The sequence below is a fragment of the Hemitrygon akajei genome, chromosome 13 (assembly GCF_048418815.1).
Source record: "Hemitrygon akajei chromosome 13, sHemAka1.3, whole genome shotgun sequence".
Taxonomy (NCBI): domain Eukaryota; kingdom Metazoa; phylum Chordata; class Chondrichthyes; order Myliobatiformes; family Dasyatidae; genus Hemitrygon; species Hemitrygon akajei.
Window position 1 is genome coordinate 32,482,620 of NC_133136.1, and position 12,477 is coordinate 32,495,096.

The window sequence follows — 12,477 nt, forward strand, 5'->3', positions numbered from 1 at the left end:
CCTATTTGAGGTCTGAAATGCAGTGCTACACAGTAAGTAATAATTTACCCTCCTGTTTTCTACTGTCATTCATTTTCGTTACCAGACGATATGATAGCATAGATTCTGCTGCAAATGGCCGTAGTGATCTAGAGTCTGCATCTGAGTCTAGTCAGCTAACCAGCCGCCAATACTCCCTCGAAAGTAGGCAGTCTCTAGATCTGTCCGATAGGTGGGTTCTGTTCTTCTTGGCCTTGATGTTGCTGTGTAATGGTGTGCTATGATGGTATGAAGATAATGTTGGCTCAACTGTTTGCATGCTTTTAATGTTTCCATAGATGTTGTGTTTCCAGATAGGATAAAGCTAATTACAAAATCTATTTAAAGATAGAAAGCAAGTCAAACTGTATTATGAACATGAGTAAAAAAAAAATCTGTATATATGTATATTTAAATTCTCTTGAGTTTTTGATCATAATTTAATTTCTGTTTGTCATTTTTCTCAATATTCAATTAAGTTGAAATGTTTTCAATATGATTCTCTTTTTTTTTAATCCATTCCTTAATATTGCTTTCAAAACCTTCTGTTGTCTACTTACCCATGCCTTGCCTTCACAAGCTGGAGCACCTTACAAGGAAGGGTTCGAATCATACCAGTGGCTTCTGGTGCTGGAGAAAAAGACTGGGAAAGTAAAAATACCAAGTTAGGGAAACAGTTCAACAGCTTTTCTGTGAAAGAAAGTCAGAAAAACAGGCAAGAAGAAATCCTAAAGAAGAATCCTACAAAAGAAAATAATCATAAATGCAGAGAGTATGCAGATGGGAAAAACCAAAAAATATTAAGGTGTAAGCAGTTTCACAATGGAAAATCAAAGAATTTGCTTTATTCCAGTTATCCAGAAGAATATAATACTATAGACAGGCGAAAAAAGAAAGGCAGACATAAAGTTTTGGAGGACAAAGACATGGAAAAGCAAAACTATTCTAACAGTTTAGATAACCCCTCCCCCAGTGGTACATTTATCAGCAACCTTTCCAGTAAAGTGTTAGGAATAAAATCTGAAACGATGAAATGGAATCTTAGTGACCCTTTGCTGTATAGCTATGATATGGTGTCAGCAGCAGGCCAGCAGAATAAGTGGGAACCTGTGAAAAGAAGTAACATTTGGAGATTGAATGAGTCATTCAACAACAGCCTTGATGATATGATCGATGTAGAAGAATGCCTGCCGGAAATATACAAAGAGGAAATGTCAGAAGGACTGTTACCTCATATATATGATACATACAGGAGTAGTGACTCTGATGAACTTTGTTCTTCTGGATCTAATGATGAGCAAGAAGTAGTATTAATTCCACAGTCTTGGGAAGAGGATGACAAAGCTTACATGAATTACAGGAAACAAGATATCACTGCTCCAAACATCCCTCAAAGCATTCATCAACCAAAACTCATTCTGGATGAAGAAAATGATGACAGGTTAAACCAAACTAAAAACAAGTTACATTCCTCACAAAGGGAGCAAATGAATGAAGATTTTATTGATACAATGGATGAACTGCAAGGTCTAGTGGCATCTGTGTCTGAGTACTTGGCAGAAAAGGAACAGGAAATTAATAAATTTGGTTCACTTCCAAGACTGCAGAATAAAGCTCTCAGGCATTCTCAGGAAGAGTCCATTCAGCATATTAGTGAAGATAAAGTACCTTGTTGTCATGCACAAGAATTGGAAAATCAAAAAGGGTGGAAACAGGCTGCTGTAAAATGTGATAGTGAACGTAGTGATCAAAAACTGGACTCCATTCCTGATCTTACTGGTGTGAAGAATACAATGCAGTCTTTATTTGGTTCAATAGGTGTGAGAATAGGAATAGGGAAAAGGCAGCATTCACTTATGGATAAAATATTTTCTGTTACTTCAGAAACTCCAGACAAAGTGAATAAGGATCACACTGATCTTGAAAACTTACTGTCTCCCTTAACCAATGATTCAAAAATTAATGCTCCTATGAATGACGCACCAGAAGGAACTGATACCTTGCTGTCTAAACCTCTATGCCATTCTCTTGAAAACAAAGAATCTGCTTTTCCAAGTGTGTTTAATGCAGCAGAAGAAAACATATCATTCTCAATTGTGAAGCAAAAGCCACAGGATGAAAACATCTCGGTCATAACTGAACCAACACAAAACACAGTCATTGACTCATTATTTGGGAAGCTAAAGCCTTTAAAGTTCTTCATCGGAAAAAATGCGTCAAGTGATACACAGAATGATATTGAACCAAATAGAACACATCAAGCTTCTGACCCTGATAACAAAACTATCGCTTCCAATGATAATATAATTTCAAGCTGTGAAGGAAAAGATGCTTTGCATGTATTTGAAAATCGCGCCCTCTTTGATGACATTGAGAATAACTCTCAAAATAATTTTGATGACAATTTGTACCAACAAGATAACTCTTTAACAAATACCTCGCAGAAATACGTTGCTCTAAATAATTCTACCGATCATGCTCCAGATAAATCTACATCTGCCTTTGAGTTACATAACATGTCACAAACTATAGATCAGTCAATTCCCATTGTACCAGAAGATTACGATAAACCTGACATTCTGGGACCAAATATTGTTCATAACAATAAATTAGAGAATGACATGAAGTTTTCTCAGAAAATAGAAACCTCTTTACAAACCAACTCCATTACATCAAACCATTCTGGAATTAATCTGGGAAGTTTTAACTCTTTTAAAAAGTCACTAAGTCATGTTTTATACTCTTCATTGGACAATGAAACACAAACTGCACCTGACACTGTATCAAAGTTTACTTTCCACAGATCTGCTGAAGATCTTCGAAATGAAGAGAAAACTGGCGATCATCAGTCTTTCTCCCTTCTCGGAAAATTGAAACGCCCATTCTTTTCTTCTGAAAACATTTCTTCTGAAAATCAAAAAGAAGTTAACTCAGATGGAAATCTCTTTTCTGTAAAATTTCCTATGACGGACCGACCATCAGTATTTAAACAAAGAACAAATCCACAAGCAGATAAAATTAAAGCATCTAGTGAATACAAAGATAAGATGTTGTTAGATATTTCAAAGTTTTCTTCAGATTACAAACAAAAAAATGATGCTGATAAAAAGGAAAAACAGAGCAGTAGTGAACAAGGATTTTTTTCAGGCTTGTTTAAATTTTCATTCAGTAAAAATGCATCCACATCAACGCTAGAAAGGAGCGATAAAGGGGAAATTTTGAGAACTGCATCTAAGCAAGAAGATCTGAATAGACATATCAGATTTTCGGATGCAACAATGTCTTCCTCCAATCATTGTATTGCAGCAGCTACACCCACTTTGGAACATGAGCATATTGGATCAATGGAAGAAAAGAAAGCTGCAACAGATAAACTAACCTCTGGTGAACATGGACTTTTAAATCGGGCTTCAAATGAAAATTTATTAAGCTTAAAGCAGGAAAAGTTCAGTAGCAAAGATTATTCTGATAAAATGATAAAAATAGAAAAAAGAGACACTCACAAGGACAATTCTTTGGATATGTCATCAAAGACATCAGATCAAGCTGTCATTTTGGTTAAAGCTGAGAACAGTACACAGAGGCCAAACAATGCAAATGACAAAGAAGATTGCAGTAACCAGTCAGGTTTTATCTCAGCACTCTTTAATTTGTCAGCAAAGAAACAAGAGAGCATGTCTTCAAAGCATGAGAGTCCTCTGCAGCTCTTAAAGTTTATGGATAAAAGTCAGTCCAGTAAAGGAAAACCTGAGAACGAGGGTGGATGTCATCAGGAAAGTTCTCTCTTAGCCAGTGTTATTCAGTGTTATTCAGGAACAGGCAAAAAGACAAATGAAAAATCATCTTTCAGTTTGTTTGGACAATTCACTTCTAAAACAAAGGAGGATAAGGAAGAACCTACAAAATCTAAGGATGATTTTGATCAATCTGAAGAATCATTTTGGAGTATTAGCAAACCTTTCCTTACATCAGAGACTACTCATGATGAAAAAGTTAAGCATAAAATGCAAGTACACTTGAATGAATGTGATCTTTCTGAAAAAACCAGCACTTGCGCAAATAACTCAGCAATAAAAAGTCATAACAGTTTCATTCAGAATTTGCAAAAATTGAAGCATGGTATAACTGGTTCAATGGAACAGAAGCTTACCTGTGGAGATCATCTAGAATATAATCCATTAAGAATAAATGATGAAAAATGTATAGAACTGATAAATCCCACTAATTTCAGCAATTTGAACGTTGAATTGGAATTAAGAAATGATAACTGTATTAACAATTGTTCATATGAAGGTGCAAGTTCAAGTTGTTTAGATTTGACTATAAATCAAGATGCGTCCCAGGCCCAGTGTAGAGACCGGAACCGTGAGAGAGAAGCATATTCTCATATAATGAATTTTTCAATAAATGACACCAGTTTTGAAGAGTGTAGGTATTTATGTAACAATAGGATTGAAAATGACATTGAATTTGATTACTTGGAACTTGGTGAAAAATCAAGGGATATCAGTATACCGTATTTATATCATGAAGATGGTGACCAAGGAGATGCAAGATGTACGGGCACAGGGCTAGGGAAAGATTGGAATTCACTGGAATTTGAGGATGATGAATGGAGTTCTTTAGAATTACCTCTGGATTTAAGTTTCTCTGGCAACGCAGTTGCTTGGCTTTTCACACAAGAGCAAGAGTCAACTAGCAAAGAAGACTCATTTTTTCTTAAGATCTACCAAGAACAGCAAGAATGGTTAACTTTATTTCAACAAGGAATATGGTGGCCTTCAGATGATGCTGAGTATGGTTACTACATCTTTAGTGATAGTAAGTACATATATTCCTTGCTTACTGATGGCAGCGGCCAGTTTATATACCTATGGAGTCCAGAAAGAGACGAAGAGAAAGAAGAATGGGAGTATTATCAATGGTTGAATGATGATTTTGACACTGAGCCTAATAATTACATAGTTCCTGTTTGTGGTTTTAAAGTACCTATTCTGAGTTATTTGGATTTATTCTGGTGCTGTGAAGAGCTATCAATGGAATCAGAAATTGATGATGCACCTCTCGATCTTTCTCTGATTCTGGAAAAAAATAAACAACTCATAAATAAACATTCAGGTGCTTTTGCAGATGTATTTAAGGATTCAGTAGAATGGGCCAAAGAAGAGCCGCTGAACTTTTCAGCAAGACAAAGCTCATATAGATTGGAAAAGCTTAAGATGGATTTAAAATCTGAGCAGCAACTCATTCATCTCCATGAACCACTTCAGAATACAGCTTTTGATCTTAGAATAGTCCAAAGTGGCCATTTGACTCGTACAACAATAGCCAATGCAGCAACTGCAAGTGAAACATCTGACTATACATTTTCAAAATCACAGTCTAAATCTCTGTCACAGCCTTTCTTCACAGACAAACTAAATCTGTTTAATTCTTCTGCTAAGCTTTCGAATGCTTACAAATCTGAACAAAAGATATCAGAATGTACAGAACCATCTGAAGGACACAAACCATCTTTTAAGAGGATTACACATTTTTTCTCAGCATTGGGTGGTTTAGTTGTGAAACCAAGCAGGGGAAATTCTGATCATTCTAATTTGTCACCCACAGATGCAACATCGGTTACTCCTGCAAAGAATACGTTAGAAATGGATAGGACTAGAACTCCCCCACAGAATGATGATATGAATAAAGCAAATGAAAATAATGACAATGTACAACTGTTGACAGCTAATCATGATCATACACCAAGCAATATATTTGCAGCTGGTATAAAAAGCTTGAAATCCATTTCCACAAGCTGGAAGTCACACACAAATGTTGCTGGAGAACAGCCGGTTGCAGTTAATGAGCATCTGAATGTTATAAATCAGGATTTTTCTGCACTCGGATCTGATCATTTTCTAAATGATAAGCACAACTTAAACCAGAACACAGTGGAGGTAAGATTGCAGCCAATACCTGAGAACATTTCCAACATAAATCAAAATTCAGTTACTTCAAACCCACAACACAAAGATTTATCAATTGAGTTGCCATCTCAAAAACATCAAGCTGCTCCTGAAACTTCCACCCAGACTGTACAAGAGTCATTCTTTAAAAGTTCTTTTAAGATTTTTAATTTTTCTGAAAGTCAGTCTCACGTTAAAGCTGATGAGAAATTTCAAAATGTCCATGATTTTTTTATGTCAGCTAGATTAAAAGAAGAGCTTAGGCCCTCGGGCACGCAATTGTCAGAGAAAGAAATAGAGGACAAAACCAAAACACTGAAGGAGGAGGAGAACGATCGAGCAACAGCTATTCCATCTAATGCAGAAATTCACTCTTCAGGCTTCTCTTCCTTTATAGGCTCAATTGGAGCTTTCTTCAAAATGGATGCGAGTCCAGTTCAGCAATCAGATGTTTTGAACTCAACACAAAAGGAAAGTAAATATTTTTTGGATCAGCACAGAGCTCAAACTAAAAGTCAGAAAAATACACAAGAAAATGCTGCACCAGAATTCTCAAAATGTGAGGTATCACGTTCAAGACTAAAAGGTTTGCGAAAGCAGCAAACACTGAAGGAATGGAGTGCTAGCTGTGAAGTTGAAACAATGAAAGGAAGTGGCTTTACAAGTAAAATGGTAAATGTAGAAAACACTGCTGGTGTAATGGAAAAGGAAAACATTTTATCTTCTTTGAAAGCTGGCAATGGAGTCATCCCAAATAATAATAGAACATCAAGTGATGAATCTGCTTCTCTTTGTGAAGTGAAATCTGCTCAATGCATTAAGGAAACAGAGTTTTCTGATATAAAAGCATCCCCAAATGAACCTACCATTACAAATTCAAGCAAACAACTTTTACAAACACCAAGTTCTTCAAACTTTGCCACACTGAGAAAATACGATAAGGATCGAGATAGTTCTCTTCATATATCTGCTTCATCAGAAAATGAAGAAAAGTTAGAGCAAAAATCCAAATTTGGTCTCTTTGATTTATCCTTTAAGGATGATTGGAAACTTCCTAATATTTCCATTACCAAACAGCATGGAACAAATAGGGGCATATTTTCTTTTTTCAATGCAGCAGCTGATTCATCAAATCATAACCAAGTTGATAATAGTGGCTCTTCTGTACCCAGGGCCAAACAGATAGATAATTCAGATGGATTCTTCAGGTTACCAGCTTTCTTCTCAACAGCAACCTCAGCTGAGAAAAAAACAAAAGAAAGCAGTTCTGTTTTTAGTTTCTTTGACATGACGTTCAGTGATGAGAAGAAGACAAAACCATACATCTCTAAACCAAGTTTTGAGGAACAGCCTGAAAAAGATGTAAAGCAGGATGATAAAGCAACTGTAGATCAAATAGGATCTGTCACAAAAATAGAGCAGTTGAACATAATCTCATCAGCTACGCAGCCAAACAATACTGTTGCAAAAGTAAGTGAAAATAACTTATTATTCATGGAAAGCTCAGTGATAAGTAACAAAAACAATGAGCAACCAGCAGATAATGATACTTGGGTTGGAAGCACAGATGCTGATGACAATTTGTTTTGTTCAAATCAGAATGAAAATCAAACTGTATTGGAGGCAACATGTCTTCTGAACAATTATGATGCACATAAAGTTCTGACAGATGATCATGACATCATATCCAATTCTAAAGTTACGGAGAACCTGGAACTTGATAATGTCAACATTGATAATTACAATGAGTATGAAAATATTGTGCATGCTAATGTTGCTGAAGAATATGTAACAGAAACTAAACTTACGAGCAATTCAGTTTGTTTGGAGGAAAAATCACTTAAAGATAGTTGTAGTCACTTGCATTCTGAAGTGAAAAAAGATCTAGGCAAGATTGATACTGGAAGGGAGAGACATTGGGAACTGAAAAGTAACCAAACAAATGATCTGAAAAATGAAAAACAAGAGACTGTAACAATCTCCAGAGTTATAGAACAGATGGATTCTAATGAAAAAGTGAAACCTCCTGAAAGTGGCAAGTCCTTGATAGACTCATCTGTGGAAATGTTTTCTGGATTTATGACGAAATTTAAGCTGTTTTCTGCTAGTGAATCTGCAAAAAGTTCAAATAGTTCATTTTCATCATTCCAATCAGTATTTACAAATTCAAACTCAGCGTCAAGCATTCAGCATCAAAGTTCATTTTTTAATTCTCAAGGTAGCCAAACTCCATCGACCAAAAGTAATCTGCTCGATATATTTAAATTGCCTGCTGGAGAAACAAAACATCCCGACCATTTGAAAACCAGTTTGCCTCAAGAACACAATGACAAATCTAAAGAAGTAGATTGCTTCCAAGCTCCAAAGATCCCACATAAAGAAGAAGAAATGATTTTGAATGTTTCTGGTGAAAGTAAAAATTATGCTTGTACCTTGGAGCAAGAATTTGTCAGCTGCACTGTATACAATGGCACTATTCTTCATAAAGACACAAATAGTGGACAGCTGGATAACAATCTGGAGGATACTGAGGCTGCACATCAAATAGTATCTGTTGCTAGTTCAGAGGCAAAACCCACAAGAATTTTCAAAACAGATGAAATTACACTGGCTTCAGATGCACAGGAAAATGAAGAGTTGGCAGCTACAGTTTCTATAAGGGATAGTTCTTTCAGTCCTGTTGCAACAAATGTAGATATTCCACTTTTAGAAAATAATATCAAATCGGATAACGCAGTTATCAGCATTGAATTTCAAGAAAAAGATACAACTATTATACAGAACAGTGTTAATGCTTGTGATGCACCATTTTCTGGTGGTTTAACAACCAACTCAGCTTCACAAAAGTCTGACTGTGAGACACTCATGCCAGGTTTTGAAATTCCAAATGTAAAAGCACTTAGGTTCAATTTCTTGTCTCCTGGAGAAAATGGCATGTCACTTAGTTCTTTGTTTTCACAGCAGTCTTCTCTTAAAGGTAGTTCAATCAAGCAAACAGGGTTGCTATCAAGTTTCAAGAAATTTTCCAAGACACTTTTTGAAAGGGGTGCTGATCAACTGGAGAGAGAGGGAGAAACTGTGCAGGATTCGGGCTTTGGAAATCTGAATGATAGCTTATGTCAAAAAGAGTCCACCACTAGACAAGGAAGCCATGTTATCACAGAGCAACCTTTAGAAAGGGATAAAATGGATATCCCTTACATTTCAATATCTGATTCAGTGGATGAGAAAGGTCACACTAGCATATTAAAGGAGGAGGAAGGATTTGAGGAGTTAGAGCAAGCATCAGAAGTTACAGAAAACATTGCTGAAAATACTGGGAGGGAACAGTCATTTCTTACAGCAAGAAATTCAGATATTTTGCAAGATATTGCAGATGCCATTCCTTCAGAAGAATCACCGGAACAACACTCTATTAACCTGGGGAAGATAATAGGGGATGAAACAGATATTTCAATTGCAGCTTGTTCATCTCCAGAGATGGTGCATGGACTACAGGACCAAACTTTGCACACTTTGGACCTTTTGAATGTGAAAAGGCCAGTTTAGCTATCGCATGATAAATGGCACCAAAAGGTTAACCATTTATAATGCATTAGTAAATTAGTAGTAGAGTACATGTATTGCAGTAGTCTAGTGATTGAATTTCCAAATCTGTCCTTTTTCATTTTAGTGCTTGATGTGCATTACTGTAGGTCCTCCAAATGACTTAGTCCAGGCACCTAAAATTATGCCCCATTGTATCCAGTCCACTGCTAATAATAATTAACTAAAATAACCAAGAAACCATATAAGCTCTTGCCTTTCATATCATTTCCACCATTGTCAATATATATTTACCAGCTGCTAATGTAAAGCTTGAACACTTTATTTGATAATAGGTTAAAAGGAACATTTTAATTTATATACCATAATGAAAAATGCTAATTTGGATTGGACATCTCATTGTAATATTGAATTTAATCTGGTTCCTTGTCACTGCTCGTGCCTGGTTATGTTTGGCAATGTGTAACCCATGGTATATTAGCTTTGGTGTGAATACAGCTAATAGGCACTTGTCTTTTTCTGCATTCTGCCACCCACATTGAAAGACATCCTTTGGTTTTTATCTTTTCATTTTGGTGTTGGCTTACTTTTATTCAATTAACATCACTTTGGATTTAATGAAAACAAAACTTGATGAGAAGTTTTGCTTTTACTAGAGAAGAAAATGCTGGTAGGCGTCATCTTCAGATTGTGAATTGGACTTGGAATTGGTGTACTATTGTCATATGTACGAAGGTACAGTGAAAAGCTCGTCTTGCATGCTGCCATATAGATCAAACCATTGCACAATGCATTCAGCGTGCACAAGCTAAAACAGTATTAAATGTAGAATAAGAGCTACAGCTACAGAGGAAGTGCAGTGCAGATAGCCAAAACTTGAAAAATCATAACAAGGTAGATTGCAAGGTCAAGACCCCATCTAATTGGGAATCATTCAATAGCCTTCTAACAGCAAGGTAGAAGCTGTCCTTGAGCCTAATAGTATGCACTTTCAAGCTTTTGTTTCTTCCGCCCAGTGGGAGTTGGGAGAAGAGAGAATGTGTTTGGTTAGGGTCTTTGATTATGCTGGCTACTTTTCTGAGGCAACAAAAAGTGTAGATGGAGTCCATGGAGAGGAGGCTGGTTTTTGTGCTGTGCTGAATTTTGTCTGCAACTCTGCAAGTTTCTTGTCGTCATGGACAGAGTAGTTGCCATACTAAGCTGTGATACATCCAGAGAGGATGCTCTCTTTGAAGTAACAGTGAAAATTGGTAAGAGCTGAAGGGAACATGCCAAATTTCTTTAGCCTCTTGAGGATGTAGAGGTGTTGGTGAACTTCCTTGGCTGTAGCATCTACATGGTTGGGCCAACACAGGCTATTAATAATGTACTTACTTAATAACTTGAAATTCTCAACCTCAACTTTGTTAATGAAGATAGGAAACTGTACAGTGTCCCTCCTATTGATGTCATTAACCAGCTCTTTTGTTCTTCTGACATTAAGGGGAAGGTTGTTGCTATGATACCATGTTACTAAACTCTCTATCACCTTGCTTTAATCCGACTTATTCTGATTTGAGATATGGCCCACTACAGTGGTATCATCTGCAAGCTTGCAGATGGAGTTAGAACAGTATCTGACCATGTAATTAAGAGTGCAGTCGGAGTCTGAGGATGCAGCCTTGTGGGGCTCCAGTGTTGAGGATAATCACGGTGGAGGTGTTCCTCCTTATCGTTACTGATTGTGGTCTATAGGTCAAAAAGTTGAGGATCCAGTTGCAGAGGGAGGTGTTAGGTCCCAGATCTTAGAGTTTGGTGATGAGTTTGCTTGAAATTATAGTATTGAAAGTGGAACTGTAGTCAATAAGCAATAGAGTAACATAGGTATCTTTGCTGTCCAGATGCTCCAGACATGAGTATCGGACCAGGGTGAAGGCATTTGCCATAAACATATTTGACTGGTAGGTGAATTGTGGTGGGTTGAGGCTGGTATTACTGTGTGAAATGACCAGCCTCTCGAAGCTCTTCTTGATGGCAGATGTCGGAGCCACCTGGTGGGAATCATTACAGCACCTTGCCTTATTTTCTTTAGGTAGTAGTGTGGTGGTGGTCTTCTTAAAGCAGATGAGTACCAAAGATTGAAGTGGGGTGGGGAGGGGGGTTAAATATGTCTGCAAATAACCCTGTCAGTGATCTGTACAAGATCTAAGGAAATGTATCATTTCCTAATGTTGTAGTTACAATTGAGTGACGTCAAAAATAATCAAGTGCTGTTAAAATCTGACCTATAATATAATGCAGCAGTATATTTTCTGATAACTCTGAAATCTTTCGACATCTTTGTCATAAATACTTTTCAAGACTCCTCATCAAGAATAACATTATTACAGTCAATTAAGCTGCAAGGATTGGGGAGGATTCAAATCAGAATATGTTGAGAGGCAAAATAATATTATGATTGAGTTTGATTTATGTGAACAACTCTTTCAAACTGCTGCTGTAAAGACTGTGGTAGTGTAGATATCATGATGGTGTTTGTATCATTGATTGAAATCTTTTGAAAGTACAGTACAATATAAGCAAAAAAAGCTGGTTTGCTTTGATATGCTTTGCACACAATGGTGTTAGAAGCTTCTTACCACTGGCGATGATTTAAGCTATAGATTCAAGTTTCTTAAATGGTCTGATGATATTTTAACAATATGGCACATCCACAATACCTGTCTTGTGCAGTCCAAGCATTTATTTTATTTGCAAGATTCTAAGGAGTTGTGAACAATTCATTGAGGGTTGTACCCCTTATCTTTTAAATAGTAAAAGTAAGTTTTAAACAACTTCTTCAGCGTACTAGAACTACCAGACTATTCAATCCATCCTCTTTTAATATGACATTGAGATATATTTTGTGGGTGATGCAAAGCAATAGTTCTTGAACATTCTATCCAATTTTACAGTTAATTTTGTATTAAAGAAAAATTATTAA

At 36.5% G+C, this 12,477-nt stretch overlaps 1 protein-coding gene across 5 annotated transcripts in view; it reads left to right on the top strand.

Annotated features, from left to right (window-relative positions):
* The window catches only part of LOC140737748 (protein unc-13 homolog B-like), a 464,929-nt gene that overhangs the window by 246,960 nt on the left and 205,492 nt on the right, over window positions 1-12,477 (top strand). The window contains exon 10 of one of the 5 annotated variants that reach the window (XM_073064362.1): window positions 86-211. The exons of the other annotated variants lie outside the window; for them this stretch is intronic. Coding sequence (XP_072920463.1) covers window positions 86-211 — 126 coding nt within the window. The remainder of the gene's footprint in view (window positions 1-85; window positions 212-12,477) is intronic. 5 annotated transcript variants of the gene reach the window in all.